Source organism: Bos grunniens, chromosome 24 (genome assembly GCF_055505025.1).
Source record: "Bos grunniens cultivar Pamir isolate PY7600 chromosome 24, Bosgru_T2T1.0, whole genome shotgun sequence".
Taxonomy (NCBI): Eukaryota; Metazoa; Chordata; class Mammalia; order Artiodactyla; family Bovidae; genus Bos; species Bos grunniens.
In genome coordinates this window covers 40,362,448-40,387,838 of record NC_141188.1, presented here as the reverse complement: position 1 = coordinate 40,387,838, position 25,391 = coordinate 40,362,448, and the positions used below count along the sequence as shown (strand labels likewise).

At 44.1% G+C, this 25,391-nt stretch overlaps 1 protein-coding gene across 2 annotated transcripts in view; it reads left to right on the top strand.

Moving 5' to 3' along the window:
* Positions 1–23,924, top strand: part of AKAIN1 (A-kinase anchor inhibitor 1) — a 32,923-nt gene extending 8,999 nt beyond the window's left edge. Inside the window, exons 1-2 of one of the 2 annotated variants that reach the window (XM_086372284.1) lie at positions 20,453–21,523; positions 21,884–23,924. In XM_086372284.1, coding sequence (XP_086228410.1) covers positions 21,445–21,523; positions 21,884–22,083 — 279 coding nt within the window. In that variant the 5' untranslated portion in view covers positions 20,453–21,444 and the 3' untranslated portion in view covers positions 22,084–23,924. Of the gene's footprint in view, positions 1–20,452; positions 21,524–21,883 lie in introns of those variants that run through there. The other variant, XM_086372285.1, reaches the window with a different exon arrangement.
* Positions 23,925–25,391: the final 1,467 nt, after the last annotated feature.

Below are 25,391 nucleotides of genomic sequence, written 5' to 3'. Positions count from 1 at the left end.
ACTAAGTCGTTTCAGTCGTGTCCGACTCTGTGCCACCCCATAGACAGCAGCCCACCAGGCTCCCCCATCCCTGGGATTCTCTGGGCAAGAACACTGGAGTGGGTTGCCATTTCCTTCTCCAATGCATGAAAGTGAAAATTGAAAGGGAAGTCACTCAGTCGTGTCTGACGCTTGGCAACCCCATGGACTGCAGCCTACCAGGCTCCTCCGTCCATGGGATTTTCCAGGCAAGAGTACTGGAGTGGGGTGCCATTGTAATGCTGAGGTGTTGTCTAATGTCCTAAGTATAATAAAGTTGTGATGTGTCTTATGGAGGAGGAAAAGAGGCTTGCAGGAACCTAATCCTTGTGTTTTCCTTGGGAGCATTAGTTCCATATTTGCTAATTCACTGTTTGCAGTGACTTTATAGGATATAACTACTGTAAATAATGAGAATTATCTGTATATTATTGTCCATCCCTTTACTTTAATACCTTTATCACTGCATCCACTGTGGGTGTCTTATAGACAGCATATTGTTGGGTCTTGCTTTTTAATCACATGTAGTGCTTTAAAGGTGGTAAGTTAGCTACTGACTGCCGGGATGTCTTTCTTGTATAATTACTGCATTTTCTAATTCCCCATCATCATTTAAAATTTAACAGTATTTCATCAATTGAACATTTTTACTGTTATAGTTCTAGAAATTTTAATAAGCACAGATAGTCAAAAAGAAAATAAACATCACAGTATTACCCAGCAGCAACTGTTGATATTTTATATATAACTTCTCAGACATTGCCTCTATAACTACATCTCCCACTTTTTTCAGCAAAAACGTTATCGTGACATGCCTGTTATTTCTGGATGTGACTATTTACACAATGTACCGTTATCTTTTCATGCCATTTAGTTGTCTTCTACATGTCATTTTTAAGAGGCATAGAGCAAAGTTGTCATTGTTCCCATTTTTACAGATGGTAAAAGTAAGGTGCAGAATGCCTGACCAATTTTAGGTTTCAGAACCAAGGTTTGATGTCAAATGCACTTATTTCTGTACACAATGTCATTTTAAAATACATTGCAAGCAACAATTTGCACACTAGAATTAGAGACAAAAGAAAATAGATAAAACCAGTCTCTTTTGAGGAGAATCTCTGTGTACTGAGCATCTCTTCTGCCAAGTTAGAGGACACGAGGTACTCTTTCAACCACCCTGAAACAGGCTCCATCCTTTCACACTTGCTGAATTCTTCATCTTCTCCTGGCAGCTGTCAGTAATGGAGAGTGAAACAGTAGACAGCCAGAACTGGCAAAAGATGACCTGGAGAGCAAAAAGGTCTAACAGGTTTACACAGGGCCTTACCATTTCTAAAGCATTTATGTTAACTAATTGCTATATGCAAGACGTTCCTTGGGTTGAGAATAAATGGCACTGGGTTAAGTATAGTCTCTCCTCCTCTAGACCACTCATGAGAATATTTCAGTTATTCAAAGTTAGTTGCTGCAGAAGCTTGGGTTTGGAGACCGATCGGCCTGGATGCAAATAGCTCAGCTCTGCCATGCCCACACTTAGTGGCACTGGCTAAGTCATGTTATCTTGGTGATTTGTTCCCGCGTTAACTGAAGGTCAGAATATCTGTTTTCCAGAGTGGTGATAAAGGTGAAATTGAAGTTCCTGGCCAACAGGGGATTGAACAGTAGCCATTACTGACATTATTGTTTTAAAGGGCAATGACTAAGATTGTGTATTTTTTTAAAAATATTTTACTTATATATTTATATGGCTGTGCTGCAAAGTCGCTTCAGTCGTGTCCGACTCTGTGCGACCCCATAGACGGAAGCCCACCAGGCTCTCCCGTCCCTGGGATTCTCCAGGCGAGAACACTGGAGTGGGTTGCCATTTCCTTCTCCAATGCGTGAAAGTGAAAAGTGAAAGGGAAGTCGCTCAGTCATGTCCGACTCTTAGCAACCCCGTGGACTGCAGCCTACCAAGCTCCTCCGTCCATGGGATTTTCCAGGCAGAAGTACTGGAGGGTGCCATTGCCTTCTCCATTATATGGCCATTGCTGCTGCTACTGCTAAGTCGCTTCGGTCGTGTCTGACTCTGTGCGACCCCATAGACGGCAGCCCACCAGGCTCCACCATCCCTGGGATTCTCCAGGCAAGAACACTGGAGTGGGTTGCCATTTCCTTCTCCAATGTGTGAAAGTGAAAAGTGAAAATGAAAGTGAAAGTGAAGTTGCTCAGTCGTGTCCGACTAGTAGCGACCCCATGGACTGCAGCCTACCAAGCTCCTCTGTCCATGAGATTTTCCAGGCAAGAGTACTGGAGTGGCTTGCCATTGCTTTCTCCAACTAGGTCTTAATTACAGCATGTGGGATCTAGTTCCTTGTCCAGGAGTCAAACCTGGGTTCCCCCTGCATTGGGAGCATGGACTCTTAGCCACTGGATCACCAGGGACAGCCCAAGGATGTGTGTTTTATACACTTATGCATGTATATGGTTTCATGATTGGATCATCAGTCTTGGGGAGCTATACAGTTGATTCTTTTTGTGCAAGAAGACTACCTTACTGGTTCACTGTGTCACCTGGATGGAGGTTGTGAAACTTTGAAGTGAAATGCATGACAAACTGAACTGATGATAAAGCAGATGTCAGAGAGCATCCTGGGATGAATAAGTTATGAATCATGGTAAGTTGCTGTTCAGAGGCGCGCAGCTGCGTGCTTGAAAGCAGATGGCTGTCTTGCTGATCTGAATGATTCTAATCATCTCTAAAATTAAATCTGAATGATGATTTTCTGGTAAAGGTATACTTTAATATTTGGTATATTTTTCATATTTAACTTGTTCAGTTCAGTTCAGTCACTCAGTCGTGTCTGACTCTTTGCAACCCCATGAATTGCAGCACGCCAGGCCTCCCTGTCCAACACCAACTCATTGCTACTTAGGGTAAATTGATATTTTGGGATTTGAGATATTGATTCACATTCTCTACGCCTTTTTTTTTTTTCCTGGAGCCTTAAGTTCCCATTTTGTGATCGTGTGTCATTGGTCACACACACATTCTTAGATACTCTTCTTTGAACATTATCTTTGGTCCTTTGTAAATCTTGTTAGGAATGAGACAGGAAGAGGGCAGGGCACAACCTTTCCAAGAATGACATAACCCCAGGACACGACATAAAGTGATTATTCCCCACTGCGTCCAAGATGGTGGACTTCCAGTAGACCTTAAGCCTCAGTATGTGAAATATATTCAGATTATGAATGTATCTGAACAAATCTCATAAACTATGTTTGAATGATCTCTTTAGTATTTAGAGAAGAGGCCTTCATAGAGTCCTCATCTGTGTTGTGCTGTCTGATAGAAATTGTTCATTTTTCTCTCCATGGAATTTATTTCTAATGTTCTTGTGTAATTTTTTTTTTTTTTTTGCCTTCCCATTTAAATTTTAGGTTGTTTCAGGAATAAAAAGTGAAATCCAGTCTTTGTTGCAGTATAGTAGATGAGATTTTGATCACCCCCTAGCCAGGGAATTTGGAATGAAGTGCCCTATAGACTTAATTGCAATCTGACTCATGCTTCAGAATAAATTATTTCCCCACCAATCAGGCCATTCTGTACAAATCCATACGTAATAGTTGTTTTGCTCTAAAACTGACTTACATCAAGAAGGACAACATTATGTGTTCTTCATTATGTGTTCTTTCTAGTGCCTTTGGAGCAATGATAGTAGGGTGGAGCTCAAGACCTCAAGAATGGAATTCAGGAAAAAGGACAGGCATTGCTGCTCTCCCTCCCAGTGCCTTAGAGCAGAGCTCTTAGTGAGAGTCATTGCCCCCTGGCCTGGGGAGACAGGCCTTTAGTAGCCTTAGTGGGAATGGAGCTGGAATGTTGAGAATGCCAAGGTTGGTGTGTGTGGGAGGGGTGGGAGATAAATACTTTAGGTAATTGCATATATTTATTCAATCTGTTAGGTCTTCCCTGGTGGCTCAGATGGTAAAGAATCTGCCTGCAGTGCAGGAGACCTGGGTTTTATCCTTGGGTTGGGACGATTCCCTGTAGAAGGGAATGGCAACCCACTCCAGTATTCTTGCCTGGAGAATTCCATGGACAGAGGAACCTGGAGGGCTACAGTCCACGGGGTCGCAAAGAGTCAGACATGGTGGAGTGATGAAACAACAACAGCAACATACATGTATACTTCTGACCAGAACAGTGGAAACACTGCACAAAACTTACTGAACTGTCTTTATTTCACTTCATGATATGCTCATGTTCTACCAACATTGACCTTATGCTCCTGATGACTCAGGAGGGCCTGGTAAAAAGGAACTAAGGGCCATCCTGTCTTTCCTTCTCCTTCTGTGTTGTTGTTTTCAGCTTAGGTTGTTGCCTAATTCAGGGGAGTGGTAGGCACGAGAAAGAATGTGATCGGGTCTCTTGGTCATGCACATTTCATAGACATCACTGCCTTCTTCCCGGGTTCTAAGCAGGCTGTGGTTCTAACAGCAAGTGTGGCTGCTCCCCTAAACCTGTCCCTCTATTGTAGACAAAACACAATAGTGCTTGCCTGGGGGCCTTGCATCTCACTGAATTCATACATATCACAGGTACTCAGTTGTGTCTGACTTTGTGAGACCCTACGGACTGTAGCCTGCCAGGCTCTTCTCTCCATGGGATTTCCCAGGAAGAATACTGGAGTGGGTTGCCATTTCCTCCTCCAGGGGATCTTCCCGACCCAGGGATTGAACCCACATCTCTTACATCTCCTGCATTAGTAGGTGGGTTCTTTACCACTTACGCCACCTGGGAATACATTTCATCCGTTGCAATTCTGTGCTCACAGGGCATCACTGAAGCTACACAAACATGCGTATGGGATGGCTGAGAATGATGTGTTGCATGGATCTCCTCTGGGCAGGTCTGTATTCCATCATCCCATCCAACTTCACTTATAGAACTCAAGTTCATTGATATGATTGTTAAGACTTTCAAGACAGCAACAGCAGAGCATTAAATCCTGCACAGGAGCCTTCTGAAGGTGGGGCTCCATATGACTGCATCAGTCACATGCCCGTGAACCTGGCCCTGGCTGCTGGCATATCTCCTGGCTTGAGGCTAGGGATGCCCTGAACATTGTGTGGTAGCCAGGCCTGCCCCCCACCAAAGGCACTGCTGGAAAGGTTGGTCTTCTGTGTCTGAAGAGCATCTGAGGTCTGCACACAGCGCCAGTTCTCTCTGTGTCTGTGGAGCTGTTCCCCTGGTGGTCTCTGCTCCGAGATCCTCCGTGTCATGGTCACTTCATGGGAGACCACCGTTTTCTGCTCACCCTGCAGTCGTCGGGCCCCTCTCTGCTTTGTCTGAGCGGGCAGTTCTGCTTATTGCTCTTTGCTGTCATCTTGCTGATGAGGACAGGTTCTCCAAGGTGGACCTCGACAGCTTCTGGATGTGTTGCGCAGCCCTCAGGGTCCCAGTAGGCAGTGCCCCCCTTGAAAGGGAACCCTCATGGGCACTGCCTCTCCCTTGGGGCAGGACAGTGACAGGCGGTGGCCCTCCAGAGCCTGGCCCGTCTCGTGCCTTGGTTCCCAGGCTGTCCTAGCCAGGCCGCACCATCTTCAGTACCAGGGTCCACCGGGCTCTCCTAGCCAGGCTGCATCATCTTCAGTACCAGGGTCCACAGTACTCTTGTGACTTTTCTGAGCATGGGAAAGGGGGAAGAAATGTCCATGGGCGAAGAGCTGGCTTAGGCAGCCAGAGAATGTAGTGCAGGGAGCAGAGTGTGTGGAATGAACTGGGGGTTGGGGTAGGGGGGCGCAGAGGGGAGGGCAGTGGGAAGGGAGGCTCCAGGGCAAGTGCTCCAAGCATCTTTCTTGGCTTGTTGTCTTCCTGTACCAGGATGTGTGCAGCGGGAGGGGGGCGGGTGTGAGCAAAGGTCCCAGACAGCCCAGAATCAATCCTCCACCCCTTTTCTGGTTGTTATCCCATTTCTAGGTCTCTAACCATGTGCAGCAGATGGCAGGGGTGGGGATGATGGCAAAGAAGGGCCAGTCTGGACAGGTGCTCATATGGCAGTTATTGCTGCTGTTGACCACCCTCCGTGTGCTCCAGGGCCTAATGATTGTGTTCCCGGCATTCAAGACCATTCTCTGAAGTTTCTTTCTGAATTCCCAGAGCTTGAAAAAAAGTCATAGTTAAAGTATTAGTTGCTCAGTTGTGTCTGACTCTTTGCGATCCCATAGACTGTAGCCCGCCAGCCTCCTCTGTCCATGGAATTCTTCAGGCAAGAATATTGGAGTGGCCCATTCCAATATTTGGAATTCCCTTCCCAGTTGTCATTCCCTTCTCCTGGGTATCCTCCTGACCCAGGAATCGAACCCAGGTCTCCCACATTGCAGGCAGATTCTCCACTACCTGAGCCACCAGGCAAGTCCCAGAGCTTGGTTCTTGTTAATTATTTATGAAGCAAACACTCTGTGCCAGACATGGGCTCCTGTAAAACAGACATGACCCCTGCCCTCAGGGGGCTTATCAAGCTTAGTCACAGAGACTAGAAAAACAGCTACCCAGTATCCTGACTGTTTTTTCCATCAAAGGAAAGGACATGATTTTATTCCAATTAGAATATAACCAAAGTCAGCCCCTCATTTCTGTTTTGGCTCACAATTGAGTCGCCAGCTGCTTTTGTTGGTCTTTTATGTCACTGATGGCTGATCATCTTTTTGGACGTGGGGAAAATGTCAGTATCTTGAATCAATGATTTGGAAAACAAAAAATATGCAGAAGTTGAGACAGCTACGCAATAAAATACAACACACACCAGAAAACACCTACTATGCTCCATAATGTGATATTTTAAAAACTTGTTTAATTCTACAAAAGGCTTTCAGATTGTGTTTATTACATCTGAAGGAAATTCATATGTATTATGCAGCAGTGTCTGGTCAGTCAAAGCAAGTTCTGGGGAGAGGATCTGAGCATTTTCATGGTTAGTAGTAATTAATATGGTTCTCTTAGGTTCTTTAGTTTGCATGTTACAGTGTCTATTTGCAGAATTTTAATGATTAAATGATTTTTAACCAATTGTGAAATGAAATAATCCTCATGCATTAGAACTCAGAAAATATTTAAGTAAGACTTTTCACCAAATCTTTTGTCCTTCTTCAAAGTATCTGATTATGCTGTAAACTTTCAAGCAAGAAGTGTGCTACCTACATCCCATCTCTATTTTCTTCCATCTTGAGTTTTTTCTTCATTGGCAGGACGCTGATATTCACAATTAATATGAAGGAGGGAGTTTTATAGATTTGGTATAAATGAATTGAGTCAGGCACCTTAGAAATTTCTTCTCCAGGCAGTAAGAATTCAACTTCTTACATTCTTGGAAAGTACCAACAGAAAGAGACCAAGGAAAACTCTTTTCTGATGGAGGTTTTTTCTCCCTAAAAAACGTTTTTATTTTATTTTATTCAAACATTTTTATGAATCGTCTTAGCCTTTGGTAACATGATTTCTTGGAGGAAAATATCGATGCATATAATTATATTAAAATTATGTAAAATATATTAAATAATTTGGTCTATGAAGTATCATAAGGAATAGATAGGGCTATGAATCAAGGACTAATCGTTCTATCAATAATTACTTATTAAGGAAGTATACAGTATAGTCAGAACCCAGTTTATGGAGTCAGGCTGCCTCGGTTTGAATTCTGCTTACAAGCTGTATGATGTTGGGCAATTTACATAGTCTTTTTTTTTTTTGGCTTGTTTCCTCATGTATAAAGAAGGATAAAACATGACCAACCTTATTCTAGTTATTACTACTGCATCACAAACCACCCCAAAACGTAGTGGCTTTAGCAACAGGACACTAGTCATTTGGGTCATGAATCTTCAATTTGGGGATGGGCACTTGGCAGAGACAGCTTGTCTCTGCTCCACGGCATCAGCTCTTTGGGATGACGAATATCTGAAGCCATGTGCACTTCCGTCAGCTGATGGTTGATGCCGGCTGTCAGCTGAGATTCGACCTGGGTGCTATTGGTTGGAACATCTCTACGTGGCCTTCCCGCGTTGCCTGACCTCCTTTATACTGTGGTGGCTGGATCCACGGTGAACATCCCAAGGGAGGAAAAATCCATGTGGGTGTGGTATTGCCTATCCGTAGAAGTCAGCCATCCCTTATCCCATATTCTGTTAATTGAGACTTTCCGAAATGCTCAAACAAGGTCAAGGGGAAGGGAATAGAATCCATCTCTTGATGAGGGATCGCAAGGTTCTGAAGAACATAGGAGACCAGAGATATGATTGTGGTCATTTTGGGAAAACAGAACCTTTGACTTGCTTGATGTGGTTTTTGTGAGTCAGTTCATAAATAAAATATTTAGCACAGGAAGCAGTAAGCACACGTGCTGTTGGTATTGCAGAGCATGTAACATGTGCTAAGGGGATTGTATAAGTTCTCTGGTTAGAAAGAGAATTCTGCAGTTATCAGTTGTCCCTAATTTCAGCATAAGGCAGCCAAGGGCTAGAGGCTAACTTGCCCAGCCATCCAGTGAAAGAACTCAGGTCATGAGACCAAAGTTGTGAGTGCTTGTTATTTCAGGTCAGACTCTGGAAACTTACAGAGCTGGCAATCATGGAAATAGACCTCTAAATAATTGATTAAGACAAGAAATGAATGCTCTGTCTCTAGAGAGCTTTGGAATCAAAGATAGATCTGATTATAGAAGAAATAGCCCTTTTCTCTATCTTGTAGTATACTTGTGTTCAGTTGCAAAATTGGCTTTTCTGCTTTTATTTTGTGGTTGATAGGATCAGATGAAATTCTACCCAAACTGCTAATACCACTTATTTTGCCACATAATGCATACAAGGCAGTAGTTTTGTTAAAAATCATAATATTTAAAAAAAATATCCCATATGTATGAAAGCTTGCCAGTCTCATATACAAATATTTATAACTGTACCAGGAGACTACCTGAAGAAGTAGGCAGATGAGAAGTACATGGCACAGTCCAGGTCATCAGGTGGCAGGAGGGAGCTGCGATGTGGTGGGGGGTGGCCCTTGTTCATTTCAGAAGCCTTTACCTCCCAGCCCAGGGCCCAGCAAGCCCCAGCCCAAGCCCACTCCCACAGGCTGAGATGCTGACGTGAGACTGCAGGAGGGAGCCTCGCTACCTTGGACCAGTTCTTTGCAAATAAACTTTCTCTTTCTTAATGACGCCTCTGTGATCATCATTATGTTGGCACAGCCTGGCCAGTGCTCTCCCTAGAAAAAGCCCATTTCCATTGGTCTTGGCTAAGCTAATGCTTATTGAGTTGTCCTCCTGGAAACTTGGGGCAAAACAAGGTCTGTCTGCTGGCTCCCAAAGGCAGATTTGACATTTTCTCGATGTAAAATTTCAGCGGTTACAGTTACTAAAACTTCAGGCCAGTATGAGACTGAGGGGCTGCAGGCGAAGCATGACTTACTTGCTCAGCATAGGCTGTAATGGTGGGCAGTTAATATGAATAGGTTTTAATCCGGGAGGACTCATTGGGTTGGGGGCAGGGAGAGGAATGGTGGTCCCCTCTACAGTCTGCCGTGCCTGAGGGCCTATCTTTCTTCCTGGCTGTGGGAGAAACCGCGCTACTTCCTGCAGATAGAGGAACAAAGGAGAAAATTCATGAAACGTGCTCACTGTGCCAGGAACGTGGCAGGTGTCCAGTACAGGTTACCTAGAGGCAGCCGCAGCGGCAGCAGCATCAAAGACTGGCATAGAGCACTTCAGCTAGGGGAAATATGAAAGAAGGCAACGTGGGAAAAGTAAATGTGATGTGTAATCTAACGCCAGCTAGACTGTAAGGGAAAAGTTTTCAGTGGGCATCGGTGAAAAGTAAAATATTTAAGGTAGAACCAGGACAACGTCATAAAACTCAAGATATTATCATGTTTATTACTAATAAACTCCTGTTATATGACTTGGCAATGGTTTATGAGACTGCCCTGTAAAACATCACTTCTGTTGTAAAGTCAATTGTTATAGACTCTTGATAGGATGATGTTGCCTGGTATTCCTGCAAAATTAATAATATTGATATGGGAGACCCTGACGCTCGCCTAGACAGTAGCAACTTCTCCTTCATCTGGGTAAGAGTCCTATTTTTGTCCTGGTTTCAACCTTTTATCCATGTGGTTCAGGTAGCCTATAACCATCTAGGCTATAATGGTAGTTCTGTTCTTGTTGCCAATGATTGGTTCAGGGTGGAAAAGGGAGAAGGCGTCTAGTAAAAAGTTCCTAGCTCTTGGAAATAGCTACATTCTGCCTCTGGAGATTGCTTTATGAAGTTGTGATGCCTGGATCTACTGCAGCTGTATTGTGGACATGAGGCAGAGATTAGCCATCATTTTATTATTGTTTTCATTGGCTTAGTTTTGCCTGGGGAGAGATGCATTCCATCATCTCTCCATTGTTTATACTGGATGAATGTATCTTGCTGCTGTTTTTGCACATTCTGCCTGTGTTAAACCCTACTTCTTACTTCTGCTCCATAATAGTGTCGATTGCAATCCCAGAGTCTCTTTGCTCTCTTGGGCTGATTGGGTCCCACTTCCCTGGCAGTGCTCTTATAGCATATTTCAGAACGTGGCTTTTTCCCATTTCCTATGTCTGTTCAATCTCATATGCTTTTCTTCCAGAAATTTTTAAAGGTCTGTCTTCATTGGTGTCCTCTGTTCCATTTTATCTTCTTTTTGTGGTTGTGGGTTTATTCTTTTTTACATTTTTATGCATTGGAAGGTGCACAGGCTAATGCTTGGGCTTAGTGGATCAATTTGGTTATTTCTTTTGTAAATTGCTCATTATAATTCCATTATTTATGTTTTAATATTACTCCTTTCAAGGATTAAACAGTGAGAAGTCAGCTGAAACAGTAGTTCAGCTAAAGTGGAGATGCCAAGGATCAAACCCGAGACCTCATACCTGCAAAGCATGTGTTCTACCACTGAGCTACATCCCCACTGCTCATTATATTTCGTTCCTATTTATATTGGAGTTGTCATTGATTTGCAAGACCTATTTATACACTAAGATATCAATCCTTTTTTCTGTGTATAGCCAATATTTTTCCTACTTTATTGCTTTTGAGAATTGTTTGTGTGTTTCATGACATATGGAAGACTTTACTGTAGTGTAGTAAAACTTATCCATCTTCTTTGTGGTTTCTTTCTTTGTTTTTATTCTTAGAAGGACTTTTTCTCCCCAATATCAGATGTATGGTTCCTATTACATTTTTGATCCTCCCTTCCTCCCTCTCTTTTTGAACTCGAATGGGTTAAATTTAACTGATAACACTTTGAGTTCGTGGCACACCATCCTCACTGGTCCATGCAGAGCCCTTGCTTTTTACTTTCTCTTTTCCCTTTTGTCTTCCACTCTCAGTGGCATTTCTCTCTCCGACCATATACATCTACTGTAGTGCATGTAGTGTATGTTCTTCATTTTAGAAAACCATTCACCAGTTTTTATCCATCCGGAGTTAGAGATTAAAAAATTAAAAAAAAAAACAAAACCACTCAGTTTTCTTACTACCTCTCTCTAATTATTCCAATTGCCTTCTTCACCAAATGTCAGGTTCCAGGTTTTCTAACCTGTTCTGTTTCTCCATCTGTTTTGGTGCTAGGATCACACTGCCTTAATGATTATCTAATTTAAAAACATTTGAATATGTAGAAATGAAAATCACATGTAATGCTCTTCCTGTATCATTTAATTCTTCACTTTTTATTCATACGCTAGACAAGGGGGCCATTCTTTAATAACCAGCAGCACATTTATGTATGTTAATGTAGTAAATCGCTGTCACTGCCATCTAAGCCAGTCACGTGTTACGGTTTTCAGACTGAAAACTATCGTGACTCTAGGCGCAGAAACATATTTAAAAGTAGTGCCTATGACTAATTCAAAAGGAAACATGCCTCAGTGAACTCTGGCTTAGAGTTGCTGAAGATGCAGACTGTGATTAACATTCTCATGACCTTAAATCACACTCTATCAACTTCTAAGCAAATAATTTCAAATGTCATTTTGTGGATTGATAAAGTAGGAGCCAAGAATGAAATCCGGGTCTGACCTTCTTTTTATCCATGCCGAGCAAACTTTTCTTTCTGGAATTGATATTTATCAGCAGCTTTCGTCTTTCCTGTGTGTTTATCGTGGGGTTGTGGTTTAAATATGGTTCTTACTCCATAGAGCATATGGAAATTTGTGGTGAGAATCAAATTTGCTGCTTTTGGACAAAAAATAGTGCCTTGTTCCATGAAGCAGCCCTCGACAGTGGTTCTAGGTGCTTGATGTGGGGGAGGAGATGGAGGGAGAAGGAGAGTAGCAAAGACTTTTTATGCTTCCCAGGGCAAAACGAAAAGGGAAAAGTGTCAACTGAGGAGCGCCTGAAGGATTAAATGTAGTAATTCAGAAAAACTAAAACGCTAGCATTTTGTTGCAGGAAACAAACAAAACCAAACCCACAACTGCTTTCCTTTAAGATGTGAGAATTTTAATTTCTACCAATAATTGGTAATATAATAATTGAGGGGGTTTGGTTTGGAGGAGGACTTGGGACACTTTAGGTAATTTAGGTGATTATTTAGTTCAGGGAACCTTCTCACTAATAGATGCTTATAATCTTTCTGGATACTGTGTACATTCTAATTGATTTACTAAAAGCCACATAGTTTAAAAGCCATGAAAATAATAGCTAATCGCAGTAATTGCATAGCACATTTTACAATGCTGAATATGAGAGGATTTTTAGAAAAGGCAGGTTGAACCCAGAGAGGTCCAGTGAATCGTGTCAGCTTACTCAGTAGCCTAGGGGCTGGATTTGTATATCAGACCTTTATCAACGCCCAGTGTGGGTTCTGCCGTGTAGGAAATGCAGACTGCTTTCTCTAAGGATCACCTGGCTGTCTGGGGCACTGGGTGGAGACTGAGGATTAGCCAAGGTCACTTTCAACCACTGTGTGCTCACTGCAAAACAGTTGAGTTCATTGGATTAGAGATAATGAAGGGGAAGTTAGATACACATTTTTCACTTGCTTTTCCTGAGTTAATTTTCTTTTGAGTGAATGAAAAATTCATTTAGCAAAATAAGTACAAAATTTTCGTATATTTGAAACCACCAGTGGCTCTAAATTGTGTTGCTTTTTGTTTGCTAAGTCATGTCTGACTCTTTGCAACCCCATGAACTGCAGCACTCCAGGCTTCCCTGTCCTTCACTGTCTCCCGGAGTTTGCTCAAACTCATGTTCATTGAGTCAGTGATGCCATCCAACCATCTCATCATCTGTTGCCCCCTTCTCCTCCTGCCCTCAATCTTTTCTGGTATCAGGGTCTTTTCCAATGAGTCAGCTCTTCGCATCAGGTAGCCAAAGTGTTGGAGCTTCAGCTTTAGCATCAGTCACAAGCAGTGAATTACTTACTCCTCAGCTTCACAGAAGGGCTTCCCTGGTGGCTCAGATGGTAAAGAATCTGCCTGCATGCAGGAGCCCCGGGTTCGATCACTGGCTTAGGAAGATCCCCTGGAGAAGGGAATGGCTACCCACTCCAGTATTCTTGCCTGGAGAATTCCTTGGACAAAGGAGCCTGGTGAGCTACAGTCCATGGGGTCACAAAGAGTCAGGCATGACTGAGCAACGTTCACTTTTTCACCTTCAACTTCACAGAATTCTACTCTGTAAAGGCAAATGAACTTTGTAATAAGAGTAGGCACTAATAGGGCATATTTTTTATCTTTTTGTCATCTTGCTGGGATTAATTTATTCCTCCCCCCTGGGTTAACATGATTTTACATAAAATCATTTCCATGTGTATTTATTTTTGTTTTTTTTCCATGTGAATTTTAAATTAAAATATGAGTTGTCCCCCCCCCTCCCGCCCAGCCATCCTTTTTTTCATCTTGCTGTAAATTTTCTACACACAGTTAGAGAATATAGTCCAAATATATTCACAAATAGAGGATATATTCCAGGTGTAATATCTGCCTATGCTATATATTCAAATGCGTATCATCTTTTCTGTTCATTTGATAGAATGACAACCTCTACCCCTTTCCCAGTTTTCTAAAAAGGTCTGATTGTTGTACTATTGGATTTTTAAAATAAACTGCCCAGTACATTATGTGACTCCCCTAAGTCTACCAGATGGATCCCAAAGATACTGAGTCATACTGTTCAGCCTTCTGAACACGCATATTGTTAACATTATCTGCCAGTGTTTTAAAAACTCATTTGCAAATATTCTACCTGTTAATGATTCAGAGATTTAGTAGTGTATCTTCTAGTTTTCTTACTTCTTAGAATCCGTTTTAATCCATGTCTGTTAATGCCAATCAAATATTGAAAAAAGAGCTTGAAGGCTGCCAAGAAGACAACATGGCTTTAACATACAAAGAGTTTCAAGCATGGATATGAGGAGGTTTTCCATAGATCATATTTTTAAAACATAATATAAAGTCTTCATTCTGTACCTTTCATAGTGCCTTTTGAAATGATTTCTGAATAATCAAAACATTTTGTTATTGAAGCATAATATAGCAGATTTAATATAAAAGTCAGATTTAATTGAGGAATGAGATGCCCTGAGAGTGCCTGTAGCTTGACTGAGATATACTTGGTAGAAACTTTTCCAGGCACTGCCTGCAGTTTCAATCGGAATTTAGTAATTTAGTTTTATTTTGGGGTAGCTCATTTGCATCCTCAGCAGTACTGTTGCCCTTTCCCTTCATCTCTCCCTCCCTTCCTTTCTTCTTTTCTCTGAGTCTGATTCTTGCACCAAGTGTGTGGTGCATTTGCTGTGCCCTGACCTGGGGTTTTGAGGCTGACCGCCAAGGCTCCCTGAGACCCAGAGTGAGACACATGTTCCGTGGGTCTGACAGCCGCTCCTCATGTCGGGGTTATTTTCCTTCAGTCTCTCTTCCTTCTGAAATATCACTGGAACGAAAAAAAAGACATAAAGCATCTGATCTTGCTTTTCACTTCCTTTTCTATTTCCAGCCACCTGTTCTTGTTTTCTAATTAACCCCAACACAGTGACAAGAGCCAAGATTCTCATGGTTCTGTAAAACTCAGAGTAAAAAAAAAACACATCTACTAGGTTGTTGCCCTAAGGGAGACTCGACATCATATTTGAGGAAGGCGACTCTCTTATTTCTTTGTCCGATTTGTAGAGGAAGCAATGGTGACTTGCCTTCTCACTCCTCTGCTTCAAAAATGAATCAGAGGGTTCTGTGTATAGTGTGTGATAAAGGGGAGGCTTGTTCCTAAGAGCTCAGAAAGGACCAGAGGTGCACTTCGAACCCCATGCTTCTAGGCCAGGGCCTCTGCACAGGCTGATGGCCTCCCAGCACCTGTGTGTAAACTGATTCAGTAGAGTCTGGTGTGTGCAGGGTTCAGGGGGTTGATAAACGCCTGGGGAGTCTTCATGGCAGACGCTTGGCCAATAGGAGTAAAATCACCCGGCAACATCCGATGGGCCTTTCCACACTGCCTTTCTCTGAAAAGTATTTGAAACCAAGCAGAGGGTGCTGAGAACTGACAAGGGCCCTGTAAGGAAGGGAAAGGAGGAGAGAAAGGAGAAAAACTGGCTAGTAGGAAATGAGAGAGAAGAAATTGCTGTAAAATTTCCAAAGCGGCAATTGACCGGGTTAGATGTGGCTAGGAAATTGGAGCAGCCTTTCTGATATTCTCATGCCAGGGTGCTTTCTGCACGGAGGCTGGTGCCAGAAAGGTATCTCCCGGGCGCTTTCCTCCTGAACTGGACTTTTATCACAGTGAAGCAGCAAAAGGTAGCAAAGGTGGCCAAAAGCAGGGAAGGGAGGAGACAGAACAGGTTGGAGAACGGAACCTGGGCGCCTGGGGTGGCAGTCCCTCACTGAGCAGATCCTGAGTGTCTGCTGTGGACCGGGGCTGGGCTCCGGGGTCAGGACAGATGGGGTCGTGTCCTGGGGGCTGATGGTCTAGTGAGGAGGGACAGACCAGCAGCACAGGTCAGGCCACTGTCGGCAGACGGGGGGCCAGTTCATTCCTGACGGCTATTCGTTCACTCATTCCCTCTTGATGGGAGACTTCCTCCGTAAGGAAGTAGCTTTTCTTCTCTGGGCTGAGGTCAGAACGCTAGTGGGGCATTGCTGCATGGGGTCAGGTGCCCCTTTGGAGTGGGCAGAACTGGACGATGGCCGGAGGAAGGTTAGTTCCACACTGTGCCCCAGCTCCTGTGCATGTTCCTCCATTAGGAATTCGTAGATAACATCTGTCTGATTTTCACTGCTTCCCGCATCTCTTGGCTTATATGGGAGCCAGAAGGACCCAGGGGCCATGGCGCTGTTTCAGGGCATGGGGATCCCATGCCTGTAGCTCCCACTTCCTGTGGTTGGAAGACACAGTCTCACAGAACTCCTTTTCTGTTGAAATGAATAGCATTCACATTCATCAAAAAACATTTCTCAGTTTATAGCCTCTTTTTGTCATTGGGTTGTGCATGAGGAGATCTGTGAAATATTTTAATCTGACAGTGGAATCATCTTCAAAAGGGTGGGAAACTGCTCCTTCAAGGAGAGTAAGAAACATCTTACTTTCTGTTAGGCACAGTGTGTCTCTGCTTGTCCTTCTCAGGCCCCTGCTGTATACGCCTGTCCCCATCCGGGACAAAGAATTACTACTGAGAGATTATTTAGGTAAAATATTAAAATTTAATCTTGCACTGATGACTTGTCACAGCTGGGAATCTGATTCCTTCTTTAGCAGAAAATGGTGATTGTGAGGATTATGCTGTTCATCTTTAAGGAGGACAGTACAAGAGGATTTTTGTCTCTGTTTTTTGAGGATGCCTCTGAAGGCACTCAGAGAACGAGGATCAGCTACTTCCTGCCTCCTTTCCTCTCTCCTTCCTTCCTCCTCTGCCTCCCTCTCCCCTTTCTATCTTGAGTAAAAAGGGAGAGTGTGAGCCTAGTTTTGACCAGGAACTCAGAACCTTTCGTTAAATATTTACAAGAGCTGGTAATTCAGTCAAGTAATTCTCATTTGAATGAGGACAGGAAACTCTGGATTGTGTTTCTAGCTGCTTCAGAGCTCTTCGAAGGACAAACTATAAATGACCTCATGGTTCCCTGGTGGCTCAGAAGTAAAGAATCCGCCTGTAATGGGGGAGACCTGGTTCGATCCCTGGGTTGGGAAGATCCCCGGAGGAGGGTATGGCAACCTACTCCAGTATTCTTGCCTGGAGAATCCCCATGGGCAGAGGAGCCTGGCGGGATACAGTCCATGGGGTCGGACACGACTGAATGACTAAGCACAGCACACAGGCTTTCTGTGATCAGAAAGCACTGTGGATGCCCTGGTGATTCTAAGTGTGTGTGATAAAATGAAACCACAGTCTTGTCTCAAAGGTTTCCCCTGACAACACTCACACACACAGTTACACACTGACACATCTACACATTCACACACACATTCATACATATAAACATTCGTGTACACACCCACACCCCATCTAGGGAGCAGGGCAGACAGCTCTATGTCTACGGACATTCCATCCCGGTCTGCAGCAACCCCAGGAGTGGCCACCAGGGGACAGCAGAGGCCGCAGAACCTGGCCGGCCCCGCTGGAGGGGTGGTGGGGGGAGCTGAGCCTCTGGGGATGGACTTCTGGGGTAGGGACCTGGCTCCCAGAGAGAGGAGAGTTCGAGTTCCCCCAGCATCCCCAAGTTTGTTCTGCTTCCTGTTCGGGCCTAGTATGTCACCTTTTTAAACACATGGGTTCACATGGTCCTTAGTTTTCCTGTCCCCTTCATGCATGGCTCCCATGTTCCTGGAGCGGCCATCCATGACCCTACCTGCTCTCCTTTCCTGGCACATCCCTGGGGTTGGGGACTGCAGGAGCCCACAGTCTGGGCCAGCTGGGGTCGTTTGGGGGCTCCAGGAGGGGAGGAGGGGCAGTGGGTGACATGGCCACGCATGAGAAATGAGCTGAAGAGAAGAGGGGCAGTGGCTGTCATAGGGTGGTCTGTCCTTCCCACCCCATGTTGTTGGAGGGATGGACATGTGGAGGATGTCCATTTTCATTCTTGTGAAAAGTGTCATATACCCTAGTTTGGAGTCAGACTCTTGTTTCCCTGTTCCTCTACATTGCCCTTTCTGAATCTCTCCTGCACAGAAATTCTAGAGCTGCTGCTCACTGCAAGAAAGTGGGGGCTGGAGGACTTGGTTTCCTGCATCTTTGGGGTGGAAGGAGGGAAACTTGTAGCTGAGTTTTTCAGAAATCCATGTGGAGACCAGAACAGCATTTTGGGTCTCTCTGAACTCACAACCCAGTCTTGATGGAGTTATTTGCTATCCAAGTGTTCAGAACATTAAATACCTAACACATTTCCAAGGTGGCATTTTTGCGAGCATTTTTCCTGCCTCAGTTTCCTCGAGTGAAAAACTTTTTTCCCCGTGTGTGTGTGTGTGTGTGTGTCTATGACAAAAAGCAAAAGCTGAGCTGCCCTCATAGGGATGTCTGCAGTTTGCATATTTAGTGACCCAGTGGGGAAAGGTGACAGCTAGAGATGCTGCTTCTTATACAGCCTTTACCACCAGCTGTGTGTGATCCAGGGAAAATCACTAATCGGCCTCAAAAATGGGAATACTGACCTTTTCCAAAATCCATCAAACTGGAACATAATAGGGTTAATGTCATAGAGGCAAATGACACTTAGGATGTTGGGGGGGAAACTGTACGTTTTTAGCAGAAGTATATTCCTAAGGTCCTTAGAAGCATGGTTTTGATGGATATAAATAGGGAATTAGGACCTGTTATTAACCACCTTGCACTTGAGGTCCTCTGATGACTTCCGGTTGGGGCAGGTGCCCGGTGGAACAGCAGGATCTGAGGGGAGGAGGCGAACACAAGGGCTCATGGCAGCCTTCTGGAGGCCGGCCCCAGGGTGTGGGGGGTCTCTCCAGAAACTGCCCACAGGGATGGGTGCCTGACTGCATGTGGGGGGATGCGGGAGGGGGTTACCCCTCAGGGTGGAAAGATGCTGAAGACAGATTCAGTCACATCTCGATTTCTTGATTTCAGCATGTTTATATTGGGCGTTTCGAGTTTAAAGCTAATTAAATCGATTCATCATCTTTTGTGAAATACCAAAACGATTTGGTAAATGCTAAGTAGGCTAGCAGACGTTTACATCACTTAACACAAGGCGCAGGCCACCTGCAACGTGTAGGTGATTCATTAATTTCAAGTAAGTTTCATGCATGTAAGTAAATGGCAAAACTAAGGGTTTCAGTTGCGGCTCCGCCTTCTGCTGTGTTTGTGCTATGGGTGTCTCGCCAGAAACTTGTTGCCAAGACCCTTGTCAGGGAGCTTTTCCCCCTGTGTTTTCTTTTAGAATTGTATGGTTTCAGGTCTTATATCTATCTTTAATCCATTTTGAGTTAATTTTTGTGAGTGGTATGAGATAGGGCCTAGTTTCATTCTTTTACATGTGAATATCTGATTTTTCCAGCACCGTTTTTAAAAAATTTATATTTTCTCAACTTTTTATTTTGTGTTGGTGCGTGGCTGGTTAACAATGTTGTGACAATTTCAGGTGAACAATGAAGGGACTCAGCGATACATATACATGTACCCACTCTCCCCCAAACTCCCCTCCCATCCAGGCTGCCACCTAACATTGAGTGGAGTTCCATGTGCTGTACAGAGGGTCCTTGTTGGTTATCCATTCTGAATATAGCAGTGTGTACATGACCTTCCCAAAGTCCTTAACTGTCCCTTCCCTCGGCAACCATAATTTCATTTTCCAAGTCTGTGAGTTACTTTCTGTTTTGTAAGTTCATTTGTGTAATTTCTTTTTAGATTCCACATATAAGGGATGTCATGTTATATTTCTCCTCTATCTGACTTACTCCACTCAGTGTGACACTCCCTGGGTCCATCATGTTTCCAACACCATTTATTGAAGAGACTGTCTTTTATCTCGAGTATTCTTTGCTCCACTGTCGAGTATTAGTTGACCGTACACGCATGGGTTTATTTCTGGGCTCTCTCTAATGTTCCATGGGTCTGTGTCTTTGTTTTTATGCCAGCACTGCATGGTTTTGATTACTGTAGTGTTTATAAAATAGCTTGAAATCAGGAAATGTGACACCTCGTGCTTTATTCTTCTTTCTCAGAACTTCTTTGGCTATTCGGAGTCTTTTGTGGTTCCGTATATAACTTCTTGTTTTGCTTTTCCTCTCTTAAATGCTCTGAGTGGCTTTTACCCTCATCTTCATCCTTCTCTTTCTCCGTTTGAGCTCATTGCACCTCTTTTTGTCCCACATGCTCTGGCATAGGTAGAAATTCCTGACCCAGAGCAAAGTGGTGATGAGGGCAGTTAAGGTTAAACCTGCCTTGCAAATCCCCGAAGGGATCCCCCAGACACAGAATCTCACAGACTGCCTCTGACTTCTTAATCGATTTTTCTTCATAATGGATGAGCGAGGAGAAGACGATTTAGCTTGGATGTTAGGTCACAGCTAAATTCAGAGTAGATTTTCTTTTCCTTCTCTGTCTCTTGTTAAGAACTCATCCTGCTCTTACCCTTAGAGCCATCTGTCCTCCACCCAAAGAGTGAAAAGTGACTTCACACAAGGATCATTTGAGAATTCACACAGATCCGGCTTGGCTGAGATGCTCTTTCTGGGGCACCCCTGGCCCTTTGGTACCTCGTTGTTGCCCACGCACTTACGCTGCTTGGTGGTCTCAGCCGATCTCCCTGAGGGCCAGCTGGGGCCTGCCGCGGGTGTATGTCTTCTTGCTTTTCACTTTAGCCTTGCCGTTGCATGGAAGTCATCACTTTTTTGTTTTAGTGATAGAGCCTCCCTGAGTCGTAAGCTGGGCACATGGCTATCAGGTTGGTGACTGTATTTGTGGTCTTCTGTGTGGTAAGTGTGGCCACGTGGCTCCATTTCCCCCAGTAAAATGTGAGCAGAGTGATGTTCGCAGGGTCCGCCACAGTTCCTCCAAAGAAAATGCCCTGCCCTTCCTTTTCTCTTTGGCTTCCTTCCAGCCCCAGAGGGGATCTGCGTTAATGAGCCCCACTCATGCAATACTTTGGCCACTTGATACGAAGAGCTAACTCATTGGAAAAGACCCTGATGCTGGGAAAGATTGAGGGGAGGAGGAAAAGGCGGTGACTGAGGCTGAGATGGTTGGATGGCATCACTGACTCAATGGACATGAGTTTGAGCAAGCTCTGGGAGATGGTGAAGAAGAGGGGAGCCTGGCGTGCTGCAGTCCATGGGGTTACAGAGAGTGGAACAGGACTGAGCGACTGAACAACAATGAGCAGCTGAGGGTGATGCAGTCAGAAGCGACAGAGCGATGAGATGGAAGGAGGCAGGCTCTTGTGAGAGCCTAGAGAAGCAGAACCACCAGAGGATGCTGGGAGGATGGGAGTAGAAATTCGGCACATCACTGGGGCAGACCCGTGGAGATTCTGCTGGAAAGGGAGACAGGAAGACAAGAGTGGTATGTGTTAGGTACTCAGTCGTGCCCAACTCTTTGCAACCCCATGGATTGTAGCCCACTGGGCTCCTCTGTCCATGGAATTCTCCAGGCAAGAATACTGGAGTGGGTTGCCATTTCCTTCTCCAGGGAATCTTCCCAGCCCAGGTTTTAAACCTGGGTCTCCTGCATTGCAGGTGGATTCTTTACTGGTAGAGCCATCAGGGTAGCCCCCTGCTGTGCAGGGCTCCTCACAACTAATGTGGTGGGCCCCTCTAGAGATCTTATTTATTAGCCTCTTTTTTCCTACCAGCCCTGGCCTGTTTAACCTCCCACACCCCCAATTAACCTTGTGCTTTCCCCTCCCTTTCTGTTCTTGGCCAGGTGAGAAGCCTGGAAGTGAGCCTGAAGAGGCGAAGCTGCAGACCACCAGCAGACAGATCGTGCAGAATGCCATCCTTCGGGCCGTGCAGCAGGTCTCCCGGGAGAGCCAGAGCCGGAGGAGGGACGCCAGGGCCGGCGACACCGCCCGGGGCAGCCTCCGGCCGGGCACGGGAGAATCGACCAAGAAGCACGAGAAGTAACACACGGCCGGCGCTCTTATCACACGCTTGGTTTCCAGCCCTTTTTCAAGTGTAGGATGTGTCACCAGAAACGTTGCCAGTAAAGCAAACCGAAGAGTCATTCACACCTAGCAGTAGGACGAATTCGAGCTAGCCCTCGGCCGAGGGGCTCTGTCCTGGCAAGTGCATCAGACAGCCCTGTTTCTATTAATGCAGTGCCTCTGAAATAGGCAGACAAGACACTGCCATCACAGGTGTAGTTTTGCAGCACAATTCATTTCTAAAGTTCTTTTAAAAAAACGGTTCTGTCTTGTTTGTTTATTTGGCCTTGTATGCATTCTTCCTGTAACTTAACTCACCAGTTCTCTCTGCTGAAGCACCGAGTGCCCTACTGTGGTCTTTACAATATTTAAATAAGGCTTGCTAGAAAGGTGAGGGAAGGGCATTGCAGTCCTCCTCAAATATGGAACTGAAGGCTTTAATAAAGTGGGTTCAGGCCCAAGATCATATTAAGAAAAGGTAAATTCTAAGTCCCTCAGGATCTTACAGAGGCATGTATTTATATTATTTTGTAAAAAAAAAAAAAAGGAAGAATTTAGATTTTCAAGGACTCAGTCTCAATTCTCTCAATTGTTTGATAGCTGATATTTTCTCCCTGTGCAGAAAGCCTTGTGAAATATTACAGATTTCTTTTTCTATTTCACAGTGAAAGTAAGACAGGTGAACCTAAGTGCACAAGTGAAGAACAGCCGGGATTGTAGATTCCATCCTGAGATGCCCTGGGGTCTGATTATGGGATGCAGGGTCCTCGGAGGGAGCTCTGAGGCCTTATAAATGCTGTGTGGCCATCAGACTATGCATATACACTAGTAATTTGCAAATAGGAACTTTCCTTCTCCCATCCACAAATTAGATTTTTGTTTTTTGAAACTATGAATATCATATCTATCTGGAATGAATGACATGTAAAATGGGAAAAATCATTTTCTCAACTCTCTGAAATGTGAAAATACAGTGAGATCAACAAAGCGACCGTGTTGTGAATGTAGTCATGGGAGTGTATGTGTGCAAATGGATAAACCACCTGTGTTGCCACACAATGAGTTCTGCTCCCCTTCCACGTGGGGGCCGTACAGCCCTCTGTGTCCCTGCTGTCCTATTTCCTGGGCTCCCCAACAGCTACTGAGCTGGTGCTTCTGAGAACAGAGGAAGAGTCTGACCTTTGTTAGAAACTTTTGGGCTTCCGAGTGTCAGTGTCTACATCTGACGGTTTTTTAAAAAGCAAAGTACCAGCGAATGAAGTGTGACTGATATTGACAGACTTCTAAAATCCCACTATTTACACTTTCCAGAATGGATACTGTTGAGAAATAAATGAGAACAGTGTCTCATCAGTTCTGTTAGACACTCTCACACCATGTGGAATGTGATGGAATAAATTTACAGGGAGAATGATTAGGGAGGGAGCAGAGGGGTGAACCTTCAAATGTGGTTTATTCATAATTTTCTGTAATACTCATGACAGTTGAAGAACGAATTTAAGTCGAAGTTATATAATGGATGGAATATAATTGTACAACCTAGATAATAGGAATGAAGGTATTAAGGGAACTGAGTCAGGAGTATCCATGATTGAAAAAATAAATCCAATGCTTGTATTTTACAAGTGATCAGCCCTCTGTCTACTGAGATGTCTGGATAGAACCAGCCTTGGGTTTAGCTGCCAGATGGCAGAAACCCATAAACATGCTCTCTTTCCTCTCTGGTGTGTCTGTGCTAATACTCTGGGGGATCTTGGAGAATCTCTGATTAACCTCTGTATCTAAATGTTATTTATAAATAAAATATACCCAGCTTTGAAACACGTTGTCATTTAAGCCAAGTTTTCTTCACCCTACTGTTTGGCTCCTTTCATATGGGTCCATGAGGCATCCCAAGGCTGTTTTCCAAACCTCTAGATTCTGGAATCCTGAAAGCACTTCTTAATGGGCTGTCACTGACCCTGTCTGAACACAGCTGTGGGATGTGGGTCCCTGAAGCTTGAGCAGAAAAGCTTGTGTGTGCTAAGAAGTGGCCTTTTGATCTCAGGAAGTGCAGGTAAGTAGGTTTGGAAGCCAGGTGTCTTTCATGGTCTTTCTGAGATGGAAAGTCTACAGCAAGGAACAGAGATATTGGTATGTTCTTGGAAGGCAAAAAGAAAGTTTATCTGTCGCTGCACTCGACAGATTAGTGCCTTATTAGTAGAATCCTAAGGAAATGGCAACCACTCCAGTATTCTTGCCTGGAGAGTCCCATGGACAGAGAAGCATGATGGACTACAGTCCATGGGGTCACAAAGAGTTGGACACAGCTGAATGACTGAACACACAAGAAAACTTAGCCATAAAAATAAATGCATCTGATAAACTCCTCCTTGTATCTGTCTCAGGATAAAGTTATGAGGTTTTAAAGGAGTCAACAGAACTTCATTTGGAGATGGCCTTTCCCCTGATTATGCTCGCAAGCCAGCACAAAGCTTTTGGTCCTAGGAATCGGTTGTGTTTGTGTGCTCAGGCATGTCTGACTCTCTGTGACCCCATGGACTGCAGCCCGCCTGGCTCCTCTGTCCATGGGATTTTCCAGGCAAGAATACTGGAATTAGTGGGGGCACGTATTTCATGCCCTTTACCTTCCTGGCTTAATAGATAGTAAAATGCGCATGGACCTCCCAACTCTGCTTTCAGCTCTTTGTCTTGGGCTCTGCCTGTCCCTGGGGTGGAACTGGAGAGAAATTCTTTTTGCTGCTCTGTTTTTCTGCAGTCACCCACCCACCATGAACAGTATTGTTAAGAGAACTTACTGCTTCATCTTTGTTTCTCTTTTTTCTCCTTTAGCTGCTTTAGTCTCCATTTATGGCATGGTTTCTGGTTACAAGTAAATGAATCGGCCATTTAAAAATAATCTTTGAAACTGCCCCACTTTGACTATTTTCAGAAAAAATCACTATAAAAAATCACTATTAAAAATTACAAAAAAGGAAGGAATTTTATATTTATCCACAGTAACAACTATTCTAACTAAAAAGTAGCAGAGAATGAAATCCCTGAAAAAGCTGGTAACTAGTTTAGCAACTGTAGGACCCAAACTGGTGTAAAAACTAAATACCCCAGTTTGAGTAATTCTTCAGTTTATGTAAAGAGAAAGTAGAAAATACAATCATGTTGTTGGCTCTCTTGAGTGTGAGAAAGTTCTCTGAAATATGTGACTACACGTTAACTCATGTGCGTCATCACAACTTCACAATCAAGTTGTAGCCAGGAAGATTTTATTCTTCTTTTGCAGAGAAAGTC